General features: G+C 33.9%; 1 protein-coding gene across 1 annotated transcript; it reads left to right on the forward strand.

Moving 5' to 3' along the window:
* Window positions 1-17236: 17236 nt before the first annotated feature.
* On the forward strand, window positions 17237-23587 carry LOC115958573 (protein trichome birefringence-like 43). Its single transcript, XM_031077004.1, has 5 exons — window positions 17237-17580; window positions 20012-20183; window positions 22218-22393; window positions 22518-22676; window positions 22998-23587. Exons 1-5 carry the CDS (start codon window positions 17300-17302, stop codon window positions 23299-23301), a joined length of 1092 nt encoding a protein of 363 aa, XP_030932864.1. The 5' UTR covers window positions 17237-17299; the 3' UTR covers window positions 23302-23587.
* The last annotated feature ends 349 nt before the right edge of the window (window positions 23588-23936 follow it).

The raw sequence follows: 23936 nt of genomic DNA on the forward strand, positions 1-23936 counted from the left end.
CAACGGTGGTATGGTCCAAATGGGTAATGATGCTACATGCTTGGTTATTGGGATTTGTACTGTGAAGATCAAGATGTTTGATGGAGTTGTGAGAGTTCTTAGTAATGTCAGGCATGTTCCAGATCTTAGAAAGAATTTAATTTCTTTAGGAGTATTGGATGATTTGGGCTATTTATACTCATCAAAGGGTGGAATCATGAAGATTACCAAAGGTGCTTTGATGGTGATGAAGGGACAAAAAGTAAGCACGCTTTACAGATTGATTAGGAACACAATTGTAGGAAGAGTTGCAGTCACCACTTTGGTGGAGTCCAACACTGACGACACAAAATTATGGCAGATGTGGCTTGGCCATATTGGTGAACGTGGTATGTTAAAGTTGCACAAAAGAAATTTGTTGAAGGGGGTGAAGACATGCAAGCTAGACTTCTGCAAATATTGTGTGTATGGGAAGCAACATAGAGTCAGTTTCAAGACAGGCTCTCATACAAGTAAGGGTGTTCTTGACTACATTCATTTAGATGTTTGGGGTCCAGTATCAGTTTCTTCTCATAGTGGTGCTCAGTATTTCATTAGTTTCATTGATGACTGCTCTAGAAAGGTATGAATTTATTTTATGAAGTATAAGTCTGATGTGTTTGGCATATTTAAAAAGTGGAAAGCATAGGTTGATAATCAAACTGGCAGGGAAATAAAATACCTTAGAACAGATAATGGACTAGAGTATAAAGATAAAGAATTGATAAGATTTTGTGAATTGGATGGCATTACTCGTCACTTCATAGTTAAAGGAACTCCATAGCAGAATGGGGTTGCAGAGAGAATGAATAGAACCTTAGCAGAAAGAGCCAGATGCATGAGATTGAATGCAGGGATGCCTAAGGTGTTCTGGGCAGAGACAGTTAACACAGCAAGCTTCATTATTAATAGATCTCCATCATCAGCCATTGATTTCAAGATTCCAGAAGAGGTTTGGTCAGGTAACCAGTTGATTATTCGAGTCTAAAAATCTTTGGTTGTCCAGCTTATGTGCATGTGTAGAGTGGAGAGCATTCTAAATTGGATTCGAAGTTAAGAAAATGTGTATTTCTTGGTTTTGAAAAAGGTGTTAAAGGCTACAGGCTTTGGAATCCAATCTCAAAGAAAACAGTGACTAGCAAAGATGTCATATTTGATGAAGCATTTATGTTGAAATAGAATGAAGCAGAGACGTGATGATAGTCACAGGAGAAATTAACTGTTGAGGTGGAGTTTAACGAGAATAGTTCACCTAGTGATAAGGGCGATGTTGAGATTGATCCACAGTAGCAACAAGAAGAGCCTTATTCAATTGCTAAAGGTAGAGAGAAGCGGGTTCACAAAGCACCACAGAGATATGGTGTTGAAGACATGGTTAGTTTTGCTCTCGTAACTAGCGGTGGAGATCCATTCACTTTCAAGGAGGCTACAAATAGGAAAGACAATGACAAATGGCTTGTAGCAATGTTAGAAGAGATGAAGTCACTACAGAAGAATAGGACTTGGGAATTAGTGAAATTGCCCAAGGGAAAGAAGGCTATTGGTTGCAAGTGGATATTCCGCAAGAAAGAAGCATTGTCAGAAAAGGAAGGTGAAAAATTCAAGGCACGGTTAGTGACTAAGGGTTACTCACAGAGAGAAGGAATTGATTATAATGAGATTTTTTCACCAGTTGTGAAGCACACCTCAATTCGAGTAATCCTTGGATTTGTGACAATGCATGACATGGAGTTAGAGTAGCTAGATGTGAAGACCACATTCCTCCATGGAGATTTAGAAGAAGAGATTTACATGCAACAGCCCGAAGGCTTCAAAGAACCTGGCAAGGAAGATTATGTTTGTCTGTTGAAGAGATCATTATATGGCTTAAAGCAGTCTCCCAGGCAATGGTACAAATGGTTTGATTCATTCATGGTCACACATGGGTACATGCGCTGTGAGTATGACTGTTGTGTTTATTTTAGAGTTCTTGCTGATGGCTCTTATATATTTCTTGCTCTATATGTTGATGATATGTCAGTAGCTGCAAAGAGTAAGCAAGAAATTGTGAAGTTGAAGTCTTTGTTGAGTAGTGAATTTGACATGAAGGATCTTGGAGCTGCCAAGAAGATCCTTGGGATAGAAATTCACCGAGATAGAAGGGCTGGTAAATTAAGGTTATCTTAGAAGGGATATCTTAAGAAGGTGTTAGAGAGGTTTAGTATGTTTGATGCAAAACCTGTTAGTACACCTCTTTCTGCCCATTTTAAATTGTCCTCATAGTTGTGTCCAAGTTCAGATGAGGTGTCAGAGTATATGTCTAAAGTGTCATATGTGAATGCAATTGGGTGTCTCATGTATTTGATGGTGTGCACTAGGCCTAATATTTCTCAAGCAGTCAGTGTGGTTAATAGGTATATGGCAGATCCAGGCAAAGAGCATTGGAATGCAGTAAAGTGGATCTTTAGATATCTTACAGGCACTCATGATTTCGGTATCCTATTTGATTAGAGAGCTAGTATAGAAGCTGTGGGTTATGTGGATTCCAACTATGTTGGAGACCTTGATTCTAGAAAGTCCATGACAGGCTATGTGTTTAGGTTTGCTGGTGGCCCAATTTGCTGGAAGTGTACATTGTAAGATGTAGTTGCTTTATCCACTATAGAAGCAGAATATATGGCGATGACAGAGGCAGGAAAAGAAGCTGCTTGGCTTAGTGGACTGGTTAATGAGCTTGGTTTCAAGCAGGATAGCATGGTGCTACATTGTGATAGTCAGAGTGCAATTCATTTGGCGAAGAATCAGGTATATCATGCAAGAACAAAGCATATTGCTGTGCGGTATCACAAGATCAGAGAATGGGTTTCGTCTGGTGATATTTCTTTGTTGAAGATTCTCACTAGTGAGAATGCCTCTGATATGTTAACAAAGCCAGTTCCAACAGACAAGTTCAAGCACTACTTGGACTTGATTGGTGTTTGCAGCTTGTGAGCCCTTAAGGGCTAAGGTGGAGGCGATGGAGGAGTTTGCTAGTGTAGCTTGATCAATTCAAGCCAAGGTGGAGATTTGTTGATGTTGGGCCCCGTGTGGCTTGAATTACCTAAGCCCAATTCGGTCTTCTAAACCAAATACAACTAGGAATATACATCCTATTACAACCGACCTATGACATATATATATATATATATATATATATATATATTAGGTTTGGGTTGTATGGCAGGAGAGAATTAGAGTAATTCCTAAAAACCTAGCAGCAGCCGCATAAGAAGAAGAATAGTGTTTTCTTGTCTTATGGGTGAGAGAGAGTTAGGGTGTATTGGGATTTGGGTTTCTTGAGAGTATTTTTGTGCACTATTGTATCTTCCTATTTTATAGTGAAATTTCTCCGTCGTCGCCGTGGAGGTAGGCAGTTTGCTGAACCACGTAAATTCTTCTGTTCTTTGTGTGTGCTTGTTATTTAATTTTTGCTTATTTACTGTCATTGATTTGAGTCTTGGGGTGCTATCTAAACAACATATCCAAATATTCATGTTATCATTATTTTAGATAATAATGAAACAACTTTATTAATCACAACATAATGTCATACATAGTATCATACAATAGGATTTAAAGGGCACATATCCTAACAGTTTCAACTTTCAATTTTATTCAAGCAGATAGTCATTTTATTGAACTGAAATATTCTTTAGGAGGTGGCAAAATTTGTGTTCAGCTATAGTTATCATATGATATTTGTTCTTCTTAACAATAGTATACCATCTTATTTCTAGAGATTGATTCCAATAAGTTTTGAATTCTAAACCTGTATAAGGGCAACAATAGTAACTTTAGAAGCCAATCTTAATGACACATTATTCTAACTTCATACATACCAAAACGTGGACTGGCTGTTGAATTTGGACATGGTTTTTGCTCTTTTACCCTTTTTTTGTTTTTCCAAATAGAGGACAACTGCAACAAGAACAACCTTGCGTTTAATCACAACAAATTCATATGTTATGCACACGCTTAAAGACCACAAACCAAAATTATCACTTTGGAATATTATATTAGATTTCAATTTGAAAATAAACAAAACAACATCTATAACAGATAGCAATAAAACAAGTAAACTAAGAGAATGTAAACAATGAAGGGCACAAGAAAAATGTTTTGAAAGCAATTTGCCAACACTAAAATAATTTGAGCCTAACATTAGCCATAGATTTGTTTTAAACGAAATGAAGAGGGTCCATTTTTTTTCTTTAAAAGACAATTTTCTAGGATGATATCTCCTTAATCAATCAATTCGAATCATATGAACTTCAGAAGAAGCGAATCAATCAAAACTAAGATAAACCCCTCTTGTATCAATCAATCAAAAGGCAAATTAATTAACATTAAAGGTTGAACTAAGACTAGCAAAAACAAATGAAAACTATTAACGCCACGTTGTCTCACTCAATGAAGAGGGGAATAAAATTGTATTCTTCATCGTCTCAATGAAGAGGAAATAGTAAAATAGATGAAAACCTAACCATCATCAAATAATTATAAACAAATAAAGGGGCACTGGAAACACATCACGGACCTGGATCCATATTCCATGGTCAACTCTGAATGAGAGATTGACTTGAACACAAGAAAAATATTGTATTGAGATGAAAAAGGACCATATAAGCACAACAATCAATGTCAATGATGTTGTAGTACATCTTAAATTGGTTGAACTGATTACTCATATAAATATTGAATCCTAAAAATAATTAAATTTTTACCATGTGGTCTGCTCAAAGTTAAACAATAATATTAAACATAATCGAAGGATTCGAGCCTTCCCTTTCAACATAGACATGGAAGCTTTCAAGGGCGAATACACCCACACTGTCACACACACTAGACACAGCAAGAATGAAAACTAAATTTGAATACACAAACACACTTGACAGAGCAAAAATGAAAATTAAATTCCTAGTTATTGAATGTGCGAATTATATTAGGAAATAAATCAAGGCTTATAGAGTGTCTAAAAGCACATTTCCCACACAACCAATACTAGCAATCCCTTGGATTGAGCCTTGCAATCTTGTTGTGCCTGTACTCACAATAAAAAAATAAAAACTCAATCAATATTTGTATGAAAACTATAAAGGAAATAGAGATTATAATTTGAAATTGAATAATGAAATCGCAAAACGAATCACTCAAGAGAAACGAAATTTGGAATTAATACTTCCTCGAATTTGGCCGAGGAGCAAATGTGCGTATTAAGTTTAAGTCTCAAATATAGGATTATGCTATACTGTTTGTTTGTCTCCTTTCAATTTCTCGTCCCCTAATTTGGAGGGGTTTCCTTTTCTTATATAGTCCATTGGATTGCATCCTAGCCCTCCACTTGTACAGCTAGGGGCCTTCCTTTGGATGCTTGTCCCATCAGGGCTGTGCTGAAGGTGGTAGAATGTGCTGCAAGCTATGAGGCTACTATTTAGGGGTCATTCCTTCATTAATGTGGTCATCTGAGTTGGTACAGTGCATTAAATGTGGAGGTGATGTCTACTTTATCTGGATATTTCTCTTCTTCTTTGCTTACACATCTCTTTCACCTTCGTCGGTGTCTTGTCTTTTGGTGCAAGTGGCTTGCTCGATAATTCCCGAGGAACGCTTGCTCTTCAGACTTCTCGGGAGGTCAGCCTCTTCATCTTTCCTCCTCGGACTCTCACCCACGTGTTGGACCATGATTGATGTGCAAGTAGCCTTTCTTCCTTCTCAGATTGGGCCCATGGGCTCTATTTCGTACTCATGTCTCACCCCTCCCACAACATCTTTCAACATTAAGGTTTCATTTTTATATCAAAAAGTCTTGACCTTAATTTACTATAAAATTTAAGCATTTTTCATTAAAAATATCATTTTGACGTGAAATCTTCTATATTTGGTTATGGGATAATAAATATTGTACCCTTGCATGTAAAGCTTGCTCATTTACATGAAAGTTTGCATTTTTCTTGTTAATATTTCACCTTTTACATCATTCCTCCCTTATTTACATGAAAGATTGCATCTTTTTTAAATAAATCTTGTTTCTTAATTTATCACCTAAATTCATGTATTCATGTTAAAGGTTGTATCTTGACGACAAAGTTTGCATTTTTGCATGTGGATATTTTTGCATGAAAAGATTTAATCTTTGCATTGAAATTCCTATCTTTGATTGCATGATTGTACCCTTAGCATAAAAGCTTGAATATTTTTGCATTAAGATGTATTTTAATATGAAGTGAAAGTTTCCATTTTTATAATAAAGCTTGCACTTTTATGTAGACATGGCAAAACGGGTTAGAATTTTCTGACTCAACTCGACCCAAAAAATATCCGACCTAAACCTGATTTTTTTTACCCGAAGCAAAAACAGGTTAACCCGTGACTCGACCCGTGTTTTTTGCGAGTCAACCTGACCCGAACTATTTTTTAAAACTTTTTTTTTTGGTAAAAAAAATAAAATAAATACAATATTGGTTTAGTTGTTTGTTGTGAGCTTTAAGGAAACAATTGAGATATTTACATAACTGCATGTGTTAGGACATATGTGATTCAATGTTAGGAACATATGTCAACATTTTATGTAATTGGCTAATCCTTTAACAAAATGCACTTTACTTGTAATTGGGTAGATCTAGGATGTGTTTAATGCTTCAAGAAATAAGGTTTCAAGTTCAAGTGTTAAACCCATGCAAGTCTGTCCAAGAATCAAGTGAGAAAGGGCAGGATTTTAAAACTCGATAGCTAACTCGACAGCTAGCATCTATTGAGGTTTAAAAGCTGTTGAAGCCCGTGGCTCAATAGCTAGCTCGATAGATGACTATCTATTGAGGTTTATGAAATTCAGTTTTTCAGAGCTGATTTCAATCCAATCTGTGAGTATATGTTTGGGCTTTTTTTTTTCATAACCCTAAACATATATTAGGATTATTTTAAGGGCTGTAAAAGGTTACAGAAGTTGCACAAGAGCACAATTCCACCAGTGTGAAGAAAAGTGTGATCGGAAACCTAGTTTGCCCTAGTTTATCTTTCTCTTGAAGAAGCTACTGTGTTTGTACATCGTAGGGTTTTGTGACCAAGGAGCTTGTTGAACTTCATTGTGTGGAACTGAAGAACTTTGCAACCAACATCTTTCTCAAGTTGGTGATCAAGTTGCGTACTGGGATCTGCGTAATTGGTTAGTAACGCACTGGGAGCCGTGCATTGAAAGGAGAGATTGTCACTATAGAATAAGTCCAATTGGGTACTAGGATAAGGGTTCAACTGTAGGTTGGTTTAAAATACTGAGATTCCTTTACATGTAACCACTTGTTGTGATAATAGTGGATTCTCAGGAGTGGTGACCTTAAAATCATTCGGTGGGGTTTTTGCATGTAGGTTTTTCCCATTCATAAATAAATCATTGTGTCAATTTATTTTCCACTGCATACTTTAGTTAATTGGTGATTTGTTTGTGCTGCCACGTACATTGCATGTTAATTTGATTAATTAATAAACTTGGCTAATTAATCAATTAATTTATCACAAGGGGTCAATACATTCTTGGCCTATCAGCATGCAAATTGATTGAAAGATGAATGGTTGAGTATTCTGTAATGAGTAAAGATTTTTAGATATCAAATAGTGAAGTACATACTAAGATAATCTGGTTACAGTAGAGTTAAAAAAATATATTTAAATTGTAAAAATGTGTGAGAAACATTCACAAATGTAAAAATAGTGAAGCCAAAGTATTAAATTAGTATAAATTATGAATGCTTAGACCTATTTTTTAACAATTTATGTACAAAATAAACATCTTTTCAAGATATATTATGATATTTAATAGAGTGTGTGTTGCTTAACAATGATATGATATTTATAAAAGAGACAATGTATAAATAAGTAAACAATCAAACTTAATGTATATCTCAAATTGAAATAGAGTGCTAATCACAATTGATAATAGATTATAAAATTAATTTTCTAGATTGTACATTTCTTATACGTTTTTATTCTTTGTCAAATGAGTTATCCAATAAGTCATTTGTAATTTTGTTTATATTTTGGGATGTTGATATTGTGTAGAAATAAAACTTGTGTATTTGTTTTACTTATTTTTGTGTAATTTTGTTTTAGATAGCAATGTTAGTGTTTGTTTTTAGACCCCTTAAAAATACAACCAGATTAACCTAGTTATTTAGCCAAGTTATTACTTAGTTCAAATTCCATATCTAGGTTAACACAATCATATTATCATATCAATGTAAAGTGCGGAAAATAAAGAACACAAAGATATGATGACCCAGGAAATCAAACTGGTAAAAGCCTAGGGAGGATTTAACCTAGCTATCCTCAAGGTAAAACATAATCCACTATGAAAGAATTGTAGTTTATACAATAGCGACTTAGACCACTAACATCCTATTGCTACCTATGTAGAAAACTTACTGACACGACCACGTGCAAGTTCTGAGACCACAGACTCCTTCTTTCTTGGATTCCCAGCAAGTACAAACACTCTCACTTGTATATCTTTAAGCTCTTATTGTAGCAACTGAAACGATTATCAAGCTCTCAATGAAATCACCTTCTTGATAATCCTAAGCATGTGTGAAGGCAACTGCCTCTCAGATCTCATAGAAGATTTACATACATAGCAAGCAGAGCAACGTCAAAAACATGACTAGGGTTTCCCTTTTATACTTAGGGCAAAACATAAAACCCTACACGTCATATGAGCTTAGGGCTGAGTTAGAAATTCTGCAGAAAAAACATTCTGCCCGACTTTCAATCGATCGAGTCAATCAGAATTGCACACTCAATTCTGTAGTTAACCCGATTCCAACTTTACATAAAAGACCTATACTTTGAGCAAGTCTAAATAAGACTAACATTTGTTTTGATTATGGTTTGCCAACATTACAAAATAGAGTTCTAATACATTAGTTCCTAATTACTTAGAACCTAACAGTTAGGATTTGTATAATTTTAAAATTATTGAATAAGTTTTAATAAGTTTAACTGAATTCATTCTTGATATAAGTGGTGAATTCAAAATAATACATTTTACATCAAGTAATTTGTTGCATGACTTTCTAAATGGCAAATACATGTTGTTTTCTTTATTAAAAAAAAAATTCATGTGAAAAATACGAGTCTACCCGACTCAACCCACAACCCGATTGACACGAACCCCTTTTTAACCCACTTAAAATGACTTGTTTTTAACCTGCAATCTGTTTGACCCGACTCGACCCGACCTGCCCATTTTGCCAGGTCTACTTTTATGTCATAACTCAATTCTTTTTACATTAATGCTTCCGCTTTTTGCATGGTTACATATTTACCTTTGCTTGGTCGTTCTTGATTGTCATCCATTAATGTGTAGGCCATTCTTAAATCTTTGTCATCCATTAAGTTTAACATTTTTTTTTTCTGAGAAACTAAAAAAAGGATTTGAGGATAGAGTTTAAGTGATACAATTTTATTTATGTTCTCTCTCTCTCTCTCTCTATATATATATATACACTTCTCTCTCTCTCTCTCCCTATATATACACACACACTTTACACTTTGTAACATTTTTTTTAAAACATACTTTATATAAGTTTAAGCAATGTTATATCACTCAATATTTTTTAATTGGATGTGAATTTTGACAAATCCACCATTATATTACATTATCTTCACATATTCTACACTTACAAAATTTCAAAGTGATCAAATGTCAAGATTTTTAGATATAAAAGATAAGTTTATGAATCGAAATAACGTATAAAATTATAAGTCTTTAAAAGTTTGTCATTATTTATTTTTAGTATTTGTACGATTTTAGACCCCTTAAATACAAACAGATTAACCTAGTTATTTAGCCAAGTGATTAACTTAGGTAAATTATTCAGATCTAGGTCAACACAAGTAAATCATATCATTGAAACAGTGCGGAAAATAAAGAACACAATGATATGATAACCCAGGAAAACCAAACCGGTAAAAAACCTGGGGAGGATTTAACCTAGCTATCCTCAAGGTAAAATAGATCCACTATGAAAGAATTGAAATTTTACAATAGCGACTTAGATCACTAACATCCTATTGCTACATCGAGTAGAAAATTTACTACCATGGCCACATGACAGCTCCGAGTCCACGAACTACTTCTTTCTTGGATTCACAGCAACCACAAGTACTCCCACTTGTGTTTTACTTTAAGCTCTTTATGCAGCAACTGAAATGATCACTAAGCCTTCGACATCAATCTTGATCTTGATAACCGTAAGTATGTATGAAGGCAAACACTTCTAGATCTCACATACACACAACATAAACAACAACAATAAAACATGTCTAGGGTTTTTCCTTTTATACTTAAGGCAAAATATAAAACCCTACACGTCATATAGGCTTGGGTTGAGTTGGAAAATTCTGCAAAAAAACAATCTACATGAGTTTTGATCGATCGAGTCTAATTTCGATCGATCGAGCCTTGCAAAAAGTGAACAGTAATTTTTTGCAATTACTCGATTCCAACTTTACAATAAACATACTTTGACCAGCCTAATTCTAGACTCTAAGTTTTGATCATAGTTTGCTAACATTACACATTGAAGTTCCAATACATTTGGATCCTAAATCCTTAGAACCTAACAAACTCCCCCTTTGGCAATCCATGACGAAACACATAATAAAACAAAATGCTCAAAGTTATAAAAACAGCCCATTACAATATAATTGCCCAACAAAAAATAATTCAACCTAACTACTATCTATCAATTGCAAGTGTAGACACCAGCACGACTGAATCAACTCGTATATTCCTGAAACACTCAACAAAAGCATAAACGCATGTGTGGAAAATACTAGTAAAACAAAATAAATTCTTGATTTCACATAACATAAAAATAAAAGATATATATTATGAATAACCTCATAAATATAAAATCAATAGCCAATGTAGCACAATGTGAAACAAGAAACATAAATAAAACATAATGTCTTCCCCTAACATATACAACTCATAAGAAAATAAATACATCAGGATAAATACATCATGAGCCAAAAAAAAAATAAGTACAAGATGAAGCACCTAGATATAGTCTAAAGCTCCAAAGCTCCAAAACAAAAAAAAATCTCCCCCTATCCCTATATCTCCATCCATATGTACTCCCGCTTTTTGTGACAAATTGTCAAAGGGTGATCAAGACTCATCATCAAAAGGAGGTGGTAGAGGTGACTGTTTAAAGCTCACCAAATATGCATGCGAAGCCTGAAGCTCCGTGAGCACATCCACCAAAAGCTGACCATGAGCCACCTGAACGGTTATAATAGTGTCCAACATATGATGAATGCTAGAATCATCTGAAGTAGAAGGTGGAGGAGCAGCAGCAGTAGTTGGATCAACAAACTCCTCAGTAGTGAGATAACCTAAAGAAGGAGGAGGAGGAGGTGCAACATCCAAAGAAGACTCAACTCTAGGGCATTTAGAGCTAGCTCTCATCTGAACAGCTTTCTGCCTAAGGAAGGTGGCACCTATGGGAGCTATAATGTGTACGGGCTCAAAAGCAAGAAACTCATCTAAACCTAAATGTAATAAAATCTGATAAATAAAAACTGGAAAGAAAAGAGCATGTGTAGAAGAACTACTCCTATGAACATCAACCAAGGATCGAATGAAAAGATGAGGAAAACTTATAGGTGCATCTATCACAAGGGCATACAAAAACACAAATCTCTCGATAGGAATGGTGTACAAGTGAGAGATGGGCTAGATGGAATGACAAGAAATCCACAAAAACAGATAATGAATCTCGGTCAACTCATGAGTGGTAATCCGAGGATTAGAACCCCACTGAATGGAAGTATCAGTGAGATATGACATAATGTCATCAAGTGGAGGGCTCTCATCATAAGGGTAATAGGATGCTGTACCTTAGGCACCCCAAGAGCAGAGGCCACTACCGAAAGAGTAATGACATACTCTTCACCCGTATCCAACACTTCACAAACTAAGTGTTGGAATCATTGGAGTGGATAGAGAGGTTCGAGTAGAACTTTCTAATCAAGGTAGTCGAAGGAGGATGATCTATATCCATCAAAGGTTTCCAGCCCCTACACTCAAAATTCCTCCTAATTTCTAGATCAAGCTCATTTAAAACAACTTTCTCTCAGCCCACACAGACTTAAGGATGTTCAGCTTCTTATAGGTCTCTTAGTTTTTCTCACTAAGAAACTTCTCATTATCAAAAGTTGGAGTAGAGGCGGAGGTGGATGTTCTATGAGCTCTAGTCTTCCTAACCATGATGCTATGGGTTGGTAAGGATAGACAGAAAAGAAATCAAAGAAAGAAAAACAATGAAAACCCGAAGGCAGACTACATTAGACAAGATTAGAGCAAAAAATATAGAAAAGAACAATCTAAATGATGCATGAACAGTATAAACATATGATGCATGCTCTAATGCATAGAGAATATTTCAATTATACTTTAAAAACACAGAATTGGCTTGAACTTAGAGTTTTAGAACAAAAACCCAAACTTTGAAAAACCCAATTTCAAAAAACCCAACAAATTGATCAATTTATCATTACACAAGGTAGATAATAGTATATAATGACATAATTAATCAATTACACAGGCCAATTTTAGCAAATTAATCTCAATTGAACAAAATCCCCAAATCCGAGAGTTTCAAGGCCTAGAATTTTCAATTCTTCCCAATGCACCAAATTAATCAAAATAAACCATGAGAAACATGATTACATCATCCGATAACAAAAACCCATTGATCAATTTTGAAAGAAATTATCTCAAACATAAAAAACCCCAAAAATTATTAGGTCAAAAAATGTCCCTAAAATGCATGAAAAATGAGATTAAACTGAAAAAGAAAGGGTAGAATGGTCTTACTTGTGCTAGATGACAAAAACCTTGAGAAAAATTGGAGGGAAAACGACAAAAAATTGATAGTGAATCTGAATCGGTTGAAGAGAGAGAGAGAGAGAGAGAGAGAGAGTAGCTTTTTGAAAACTTTTGAAATAGTGAAGAACACGTGAAAAGCTCATGTTTTAAAAAACTCTTTGACTGATTTTCGATCGGTTGAAAAATAGGTCCGATCTATTGAAAAACATATTTGATTGATCCAGCATCAATCGAGCAACGATCGAGCCAGCCAGATTCAAACCAAATTTTTAATCGCAATTTCGATTGGTCGAGCAACAGATTCGATCGATTGAAAGTCTGGAAAAATCAAATTTTTGAAAAACAGGCCATTTGAATGTAGAAATTCCTCAAAGCACAATGTTTTATGAATAAAATGCATGAGTACGAGATGAAAAGTTTTTCAAAAACTCTTGAATTTAACCCAGATCTCTTAAAAACAAGATTTTCAATCAATTTGTCCACAATTCTCAAACTATAAACACATTTTGCATTAAAATCAAGGAACTTTTAATCTTGGATGGCCACAACAAGATCACACACAATATAATGTACCAAGCTTAGCAAAGAGTAACTTGTGTAGTGTGTGCAACTAATAAGAGCTTGAGATACATGTGAGGTGATAAGTAAATAGTGTTCAATCACAATTTCTACAAAATTCATCACATAAGTTTGAAAGTAACTATCACCTAAAGAGTTACATCATATAACTCCCACATCTCCTAGAAAACAAGCTTGCAATCATGTAAGTTTCTTGATTTGCCTCATAATGTACACACTAATTTTATTTGATTTGAAACTAATTAAAATAGCCAAGATAATGTACACACCAATTTTATTTGAATTTGAATTTTATTATAAGCCGAGACTACACCTTATGTTCTTTTTGTGCATGTGCTACAATTTCTTGAACACAAAATCTTATGATATGCAATAAGGTGTTCATGATTGGCTAGTAAATAGTGGTGAGATAATTATTTATGCCTTTCTCTTAGGATTTTTTAGTCCTTACAATCAAAAGCATGTGACTTCAAGATCAAGATCTTGTGATCAAAAACTTTAAACAACTCCCACACAACATGCACTACAAAGCTCAAACTAATAAAGTGCAATAAAATAAGCTCATCCAAGCTAAACAAGATATATAAACATGTTATGTAAAGATAATATGACCAACCTTGATTTCAAATCCAAGAAAAATAATGCAAAACACATTTGCCTTTCCTTTACTTTATTTTATTTTATTTTATTTTTTTGCTATTTAAAAAAAAATCAAAAACAACCTAGCATAAAATGCATGAATGTTACAAAGAAAACAAAAGCAACAAAAAAAAAAAAAATGGTCACAAAGAATAGAGAGATGAAGCACAAGGACTATGTCCGAAAGATTCAATTAGATGGAGCCTTTTGCATCCAAAACTTTTTAGATGCAACTTTTGTATTGGAGTTATTATTTATATTAGAATGCTGAGCAACTCCAATATTGGAATAAAGGTTCAAAGCCTTTACTAATTCACCAATAAGTACTATGGGATCTTGTGCTTGAGGCACAGGTACTTTTGGCTTATTTACTTGCTTAGCAGCTTGCAACTTGAAACAGTTTGGATGAATACGCCCAGACTTTCCACAAAAATGACAGATCCATGCAGGTCTATCATGCAACTTGTCCTTAGAAGGGTTAAGAGTCTTAGGTTTAGACTCTTTGAGATCAACTCTAATCTTCCTAGGAGGTGTAACTTCTGCAGGTTTGACAATCTCACTCACGAGAGGCTCAGAAGAAAAAACAAAGTTTGTGGAATGATTCTTAGGTACAGAGATGCTATTTTCAAAACCTAGACCAGTTTTGTCTAAGGGAGATTTCTGAATACTCAACATGTGTTCAAGTTTAGAACTAGCAGACCTATTTGTTTGTTTTCTAGCAACAGATAATTCAAGTTCTAAATTCTTAACTTTATCAAGCAACAACATGTTCTTAGTCTTCACCTTATCAAACAATTTATTAGCATCAAACAATTTAATGAGCAAATTCTTCTTATCAAGTTCAACAAAAGCAATTTTCTGTAAACCTAAATCAACATTCATAGCATCCTTTGCAGCAACCTTGCAAAGCTTATTATAGGCTTCTTTCAAATCAACATTCTCAGAGAGTTCCCTATCAGAAGGGTTCTCATCAACCACAACACTTTCATCAACTACAATAGTAGCTGTGAAAGCAATGAAGTTTCCATCCTCATCATTACTAGACTCATGATAAGAAACTCCATCATCACTAAAGGTTACAGCCATAGCTTTACCCTTTGATCTCAAGAATATAGGACATTCTGATTTTACATGACCATACCCTTGACATCCAAAACATTGTTGACCCATAGAATTATTAGAGGTTTAACCTACCTTCTCTTTAGGTTTTTCAATATTGTTCACTTTAGTGGGATCATTCCTCCTAAAATTTCTAGGTTCAACATTGTTTTTATCTTTTTCCCTTCTATTATTGTTCCTAAAAAAATTTCTAAAGTTCTTAGCAAGATAAGCAATCTTTGTAGCAGAGAATTCATCATCAAATTCATTCCCTTCAACATCATCAATTGACTTTAGAGCCATTGATTTGGATTTATTTTTCTTGAGAGGACTGAAGAGATCCTACAAGTTCATCAACAGGGATGGAGTCCACATCCTTGCTTTCAGTAATGGCAGTCACTTTGGGTCTAAAGTCCTCAATCAAAGATTTAAGTATCTTCCTAACAATCTTAGGTTGATCATAGATTTCACCCAAATTATAAACAGAATTAACAATATCATTAAGCTTAGCATAGAATTCATCAAAACTTTCATCATCAGACATTCTAATACTTTCAAATTTAGTTGTTAATTGCTGTAATTTGTTGATCTTAACTGCCTTTGTGCCTTCATGCATAGTTCGGAGAATATTCCAAGCGATATAAGCAACCTCAACATTTGAGATCCTCTTGAATTCCTCCATAGAAACAATTAAAAATAGCATTCATGGCTTTGCTATTAAAAGTGGCTGCTTTTTTCTGAGAAGTTTGCCACTTGCTTACAGGAGTAGTTGGCTTCTCCCATCCGTATTCAACGGAATTCCAAACTCTCTCATTAATAGATTTTAAGAATGCTTTCATTCTTACTTCCCAGTAGGCATAGTTGTTCCCGTCAAAGTGAGGTGGGATCACAAGAGAGTGACCTTGTTCCATGACAACAGGGGTCAAGGGTCAACTCTTAGATTAAAAGATCTAAATGCTAGAGTTAACCTTCTCTGATACCACTTATACAATTTTAGACCCCTTAAATACAAACAGATTAACCTAGTCATTTAGCCAAGTGATTAACTTAGGTAAATTATTCAGATTTAGGTTAACACAAGAAAATCATATTATTGAAATAGTGTGGAAAATAAAGAACACAATGATATGATAACCCAGGAAAACCAAATCAGTAAAAAACTTGGGGAGGATTTAACCTAATTATTCTCAAGGTAAAACAGATCCACTATGAAAGAATTGAAGTTTAACAATAGCGACTTAGACCACTAATATCCTATTACTACCTCGAGTAGAAAACTTATTACCATGACCACATGACAGCTTTGAGTCCATGAACTACTTCTTTCTTGGATTCACAGCAACCATAAGTATTCTCACTTGTGTTTTTCTTTAAGCTCTTTATGCAACAACTGAAATGATCACCAAGCTATCGACATCAATCTTGATCTTGATAACCCTAAGTATGTATGAAGGCAAACACCTCTAGATTTCACAAGAGATTTATACACACAGCATAAATAACAACAATAAAACGTGGCTAGGGTTTTTCCTTTTATACTTAAGGCAAAACATAAAGCCCTACACATCATATGAGCTTGGGCTGAGTTGGAAAATTCTGCAAAAAACAATCTACACGAGCTTCGATCGATCAAGTCTAATTTTCGATCGATTGAGCCTTGCAGAAAGTGAACAGTAATTTTTTGTAATTACTCGATTCTAACTTTACAATAAATATACTTTGAGCAGCCTAATTCTAGACTCTAAGTTTTGATCATGGTTTGCCAACATTACACATTGAAGTTCTAATATATTTGGATCCTAAATCCTTAGAATCTAATAGTATTCTATCACAACTTGGGATAAAATTTGTAACACAAAATTATTGATTTGAAATTTGGGATAACTTTTTTATTTTTGTAAATTATTACCTTTTTTAATTTAATATCTTCTGAATAATTATTACAACCACGCAAGCACCTTATATATTCTGTAATCCACACACATTGCTTCCATTGAAAATAACATACATTGTGAGTTTCACCGACTACCCATCAACGACAAAAATAAAGTTCTCTCTCTCATGGTCATGGGAGCTTTTTCTATATCGGTTGCATTGCTATTACTTTCTCTTTTTCACCAAGTACATTGTGAGCATTCATACAAGGTGGGACGAGTTGCAGAGAGTACTGGCTCAGGCTGCGACCTTTACCAAGGGAATTGGATTTTCGATACATCATACCCTCTTTACGATGTATCAAGCTGCCCATTCATTGAGAAGGAATTCGATTGCCAAAAGAATGGCCGCCCAGACAAAGACTATCTCAGATATAGATGGCATCCCACTGGTTGCAACTTGCCAAGGTACATACCCTGTTCTAGATATCTTTTTTTCTGTTCACTTATTTTAAAGTTTGCATGCTTTATACCCAATCAGATCCAATTTACTTTTACAAGAGATGGCAATGGATGATTATTTGGTCATAACATTTTGGTTTGGCTTACTTTGTTCTTTTTGGATAACTATCTGTTTTACAATATTGTCGGTTGAATGAATTTTGGCCGGCTGGGTATATAGTGACTTCCTCAAAACATAAGATTTTTGTTTGAAATTTTTTTACTTTTTTTTTTTTTTTTTTGGGTTCAAATATTTTGTTGCTATGGTAAATTTGGCGCCATTTTTAATTCAGATGTTGACATCTTTATGGCTTTTTTCCTCTATATGGTTGCTCTATGGGACAAAGAATTTTTTTTTTTTAAAATGAGTAGAGACAATGCTAGACGAATGAGAACAAAGAATACGACAATGTAGATATGGGGGCATATATAGAAGCAAATCGTGGGAAAAGTTACAGAGTGAATACTTTTGCATTCACTACTCAAGAGATAACAGAACATTGATACTTTTCCTTCTACTACAGATTAATTTACTTATACACAAAATAGTAAGACTACTTTCATGAACCGCATGTCTAGGATTACACCTCTGAAATATTTAATTAAAAAAAAAAAAAAAAAAAAAAAAACTAGGACTTTTATGTGATTCCCTTATGATTGAACTTGCTTTTCATGCATTTATAAGGTGGATGTTGTAATTAATTAAGTTGGGGCTAGTATCCTCGCTTATCTTGATTTGTCTTAATCATTGAGTCTACAGCCCATAGAAATATTTATCATGGACCTAAATATATATACAACAGATTGGAAATCATAATCTTACTTAATTTGCACTTTCCTCTTATTAGGAAAACAATGTGATTTGAGTTCTAACTTATTGGCTTCAACCTTAAAGATTTAATACTATAAAGTTCGAGAAGTGTACCCATTTAAGTGTATGGGAGGCTCTAGCGATGAAGTGTCCATTGATTGTCTTGACGTAGACTTTAAGGTTTGTTGACTGTTTCATGAAGAAAACAAAGTCCAACCAAGGGATTACCCACCCCCGCACTCCCACCCCCTCCTCACCTTTTTCTGATGGGAAAGGCTTTGGCTAATATTCAATGTAACAAACCTACAGAGAGAGAGAGAGAGAGGCCAAAATGTTTTTGTCTAAGCCTTTATGTGATGTGCTTTTTTTTTTTTTTTATCCTTTTTTTTTTATGAAAAGAAAATGGGTAAGGGGTAACTTAAGTTGGTGTTTTTCTTGTAATTTATTTTCTTCTATATTGCAAGAATAACTTTAATTAATATATTTTCTTACATAGGCTTTATTTAGTAGAAAAATTGCAATAACCTTATTAAGGTTTGCTATTATTACATTCACTTGCCTCTAGTTTGGAATAAAGACTTTTAACATATTTTAGAATGCACATTATTTACATTTAGTCATTTACCCCCTTAGAAAAAACTTTAAAACTTTGAGTATTGACTTTTTAGGCTTTCCATTCACTTTACTCAACCTTTATGTGGCTTTTCCATGGTCTTTTTCAATATCAATTCATCACCCACTACAAGTAACAACAATGATTATGATTCTGTTATCTATATGGCGCCTTTTCATCCAATTTTCAAGTAGCATTCATATTTTACCCAAATCTCAAGTCGTTGTGAGAATAGGTAGGGTGTGATGTCATATGTCATTTATTTAGAAAAAGTAGTAATAAAGCACATATTCCTAACACACTCAAAACACAATTTTAATTAAAATTGTGATATCATGTTTTGAAAACACCATTTTAGACAAAACCTGATTAATACAAATTTGGTAAACAAGCATAGAAAAATGGACATTTATTAGGATTCATACATAACATATGGACTATTAGAACTTAGAAGCCTCCTGGAGCCATTTTGTGTTGGTTTCTTATTTTTATTTTATTTTTTTTTTATAGCAAAATTATTTTCAAGAGGAAAAAAAGAAAAAGAAAAATTGTAGAATATTGATGTGGCTGTCATGATCATTTCCATCCACCTTGCAAGATTGGTAGAACGTAGCTAGCATAGACTAATTTGCCAATAATGCTATGATGATGCATATATAATATTATATATTAATTAACAGAAAATTGGTTTGCGTATAGGGTGTGAGAATCTTATACCTAAAACTAAAAGGAATCATAATTTCTTCTATGGGGTCCAATACAGTTGGATTCTCACAGGCAACAATGACCCAATTCTTAACTTCTTCGAATAAAGAAACAATCCATGGCTGTCAAGTTGCTATCGACCTTTTTGTCCACAAATAGATAGAGATACATCTAATTTCAAAGCCAAAAGAGACTATATATATATATATATATATATATTAATCATGGACATCTATCTTAATTGGACCACGCTTAATTTGTTCATGTAGATTCAATGGTGGAGATTTGTTGTCAAGACTTAGAGGGAAAAGACTAATGTTTGTGGGGGACTCGCTGAGTTTGAACCAATGGCAATCACTGACTTGCATGCTTCATAGAGCTGTACCAGCGGCTAAATACAGCTTGACCAGGACTGGGGACATCTCCACATTCACATTCCCGGTGAGATTAATATGAGTTCCTTCAATTCTTAGTTTCACTACGTACGTTCATATATTAATGCACATGTCATGACTAGTTAACTAGGGCTGGCACCATTTATTTATAATTATGGAATATTCTATTGTATTTTATGCAATAAACCGTATAGGAGGTGCCTTTATATAAAAGGTATATGAGTGTAGTATAAGTAGTATGCTTTATGTGTATATGTGTTAGATGAAAAACCTAAAATGGGCCTAGAGTCTAATAGAATAATATACATTAACAATAAAAAAAGAAAAAGAAAAAAAAGGAGGGTCTATTACACATACTTGTACATATAGTACACATAATTTCCAAAAATAAGATAAACTGTGACTTCAAGTCATAGTTTTGAAGTTCTATTCTATAACTTGAAATCACAGTTTCCCTTATATTTGTAGAGCATGTATACTACGTGTATATTAAAGAATTTGCACTAAACATTTTTCTTAAAAAAGTTATTGTTATGATGGGATAAATGAGTTTTTTTATTTTATTTTTTATTTTTTAATAATAATTTTTTGGAGAATATGCTGTTTCGGTTGTTTTCGGAATCTTGCAGAAGTATTTAATTAAGTTAGTTGCTTTTGGAATCTTACAGAAGTATACGTCCAAGTAATTAGTTGCTTTTGAATGGCCCGCAAACTGGATAGGTTTAAGAATATAATTGCTTCTCATTGACCATAAAATGTAAGAATCATATATAGCATTAGTATAGAAACAAAAGTAATTAGCATTTAACAAAGGATAAAAACAAAAAAAGAAAGAGAAAAAGTGAAAATTCTTAAGTTAACATACAGTAATCACATATCCGCTTCTCATAGCCAAAAATGGCAAATATTCACTACTCTCTATCTATGTGTATATGGCTAACTTGGAGGTTTCAATGGGTGGATGCTGTAAGCCCTCGTTTTTACTCTGACATAAAAGGAAAAAATATAATTTACAAAATCATTTTCAACCGCCCATTTGGATCTTCTTCCTGAAAGACAAGTTTTCCACCATTTGATCAAATTCCAAACAAATATGTTGCTTCACTAGGACCACATCTTACGTTGTTTACAGCTCATGTGACAGCGGGCAAATATGATGTTGGGCTTTGTCATATTAGGCAGAATCCGAATTTGAAACATGTATCTAAGCCGACACTTCTATCTACCATTAAAAAATGGATGGATTTGGATTAGCTATTGCATCATGCAATTACTATTTAATGTGAGATGAAAAAGTTAACATAATAAATTTTTTATTTTTTCTGTTAACTTTTTATTACCTTTTTATTAACCTTTATATCTCACTAAATAGTAGAATTGTAGTACAACACCGTATCTAAATCCTTCTTAAAAAATCATGAGACCACTTTGAAGTTGAAATAGCATTGGGAGAATTCCCTATTATTTGGCTTTTGATTTCGTACTTCTAAGTCTTTTCTCTTTTTTATGTTTGTCTCTTTACATGAGCAAACTACTGTTTTAATAAAGTTATTTCTCTTTATCTAAGAAGGATAAATCCTATTATACACAGTGTGTTTTCACACCCTCACGTGTCACGTTTTCAGTTATAAAATACACTATATAACAATCACAGCCTATCTAAAAATAACTACTTACCAACGACAAATACTTAATAAAAACTTGTGGAATAATAATAAGATGTATCCAAATAAACTAATTGGCATCATACAAATTATAGACATAAGTCAATATGAATTGAAAACAATTTAATTACGGCTCTCTCTCTCTCTCTCTCTAAAAGGTATTTCTTCTGCAGAACTACCGTACCAGGTTCACTAAAATGTCAAGATCAGGATTATAGTAATTTAGCCACTACTCTGTAGTCTCAAGCTATGACTCTGGTAAATACTAAATATATCAAACATCATCTTAAAGTGACATACATACGAAAACTTTTAAATTCTGAATGACTCCTAATTTTTTAGAAGAGATATAGATATGCTACACTTGCTCTATAACTTCATCATCTATGTACTCATGCATATTCCACAATTCACAGGCGTACAATGTTAAATTGTTGTTCTACCGCAATGCATTCCTTGTTGATGTTATAAGCACAAGTGAGGGGGCTGTTCTTAACCTAGATTCAATTGAAGGCGCAAAAGTATGGAAAAGAATGGACGTAGTGATCTTCAATACATGGCATTGGTGGACACACACAGGAAGAAAACAACCGTATGTAGAACCCCCCCCTATTGTTAATTTGGTTTATAATTGTTGTGCTTGAACCCTATGTTGAAGTTGATGGCTTTTCCATTCTATTCCTAATTAAATAAATTATTTTTGGAATATGATACAGATGGGATTTTATTCAAGTTGGGGGTAAGATATACAAAGACCTGAATCGCTTGGTTGCATTCAAACTAGCGTTGAATACATGGGCTAAATGGATAGACTCCAATGTCGACCCCACAATAACCAAGGTCTTCTTCCAAGGTGTTTCTCCAGATCATTCAAAGTAAGTACCCTTGCTTTTTTTTTTTCTTTTTTTTGTGCGCGGGCGCGTGTTGCTATTCTAGCTTTTAGTCTTTTTTTTAATGGTGAAAGCTCAATGTTTTGGAGTAAAGAGAAAAGACATTATAACCATCCTATATAGACTCACTCTTAATCAATTAGTATGGAAGATTATAAAATAGATTCCTAAGAAAAAAAAATCACTCGTTATTTATACATGCAATTAGTTAGTAATTTTAGTTATTGTATATCCTCAAAACAGAGTTTTTTTTTTTTTTTTTTGCCTCTTTTCTTATATTTGTATGTATATGTTTTATTGAATCAGTGCAAGTTTCTGGGGGGAACCAAATGCAAATCAATGCGCAGGGCAGACAAAACCATTGCTTGGCAATAATTATCCAGGAGGTCCACATCCAGCAGAGCTGCTGCTAGAGAAAGTGCTAACCACCATGTTGAAGCCGGTCTACGTGCTCAATGTTACAACCCTATCGCAACTAAGAAAAGATGGGCATCCATCAGTTTATGGACATGGTGGACACAGGGACATGGATTGCAGCCATTGGTGCCTAGCCGGAGTACCTGATACTTGGAATGAACTTTTATACGCAGCTCTCATTGTTAAGAACTAGAATAGTCTATTATTTTATTTCTCAAAATAAAAGAAAAAAGAATAGTCTATTATTTTCCCCACAAGGAATAAATTGTACAATTCACACTGCGAAGAAATCAATAATTGTCGACATGAAGCCTATGTAAGAATTGTTGCCGGGCCTACATAGAATTTCACAATTCACGTGAAACTATTTACGAAAAAAGTAACTATCATGAGGGTCTCTATGGAATTTATTTTGGTGCTGAGAAAACAAGGGGGCTAAGGGCCAAATCCATTTCTTATGTTTAGTTATATTATCATTATGAGGAATGACTTTTCTTTAAAAACAAATATCGTTCTTTAAAATAAGAAATAATTATTCATTAAAAAAAAAAACTTAAAAGCTATTCAAGTCATGTAATAGCTCTAAATATAAGAATTCTTCGAAAATTATCGTTGGCTACTAGTCTCTTAAAACTTCTACTTACTCTCTCTCTCTCTCTATATATATATATATATATAAATTGGAAAAACATTTTCATCTTATACAAATTATGTACAATAGAAAACAAAACCAAAATCTACTTCTATGTTCCTAGACAAGGACGGAGTCAAGATTTGAATCAAAGGGGGGCAAGCTTAATATAAACTCACATTCATTAACATCAATAT

The sequence above is a fragment of the Quercus lobata genome, chromosome 8 (assembly GCF_001633185.2).
Source record: "Quercus lobata isolate SW786 chromosome 8, ValleyOak3.0 Primary Assembly, whole genome shotgun sequence".
Taxonomy (NCBI): domain Eukaryota; kingdom Viridiplantae; phylum Streptophyta; class Magnoliopsida; order Fagales; family Fagaceae; genus Quercus; species Quercus lobata.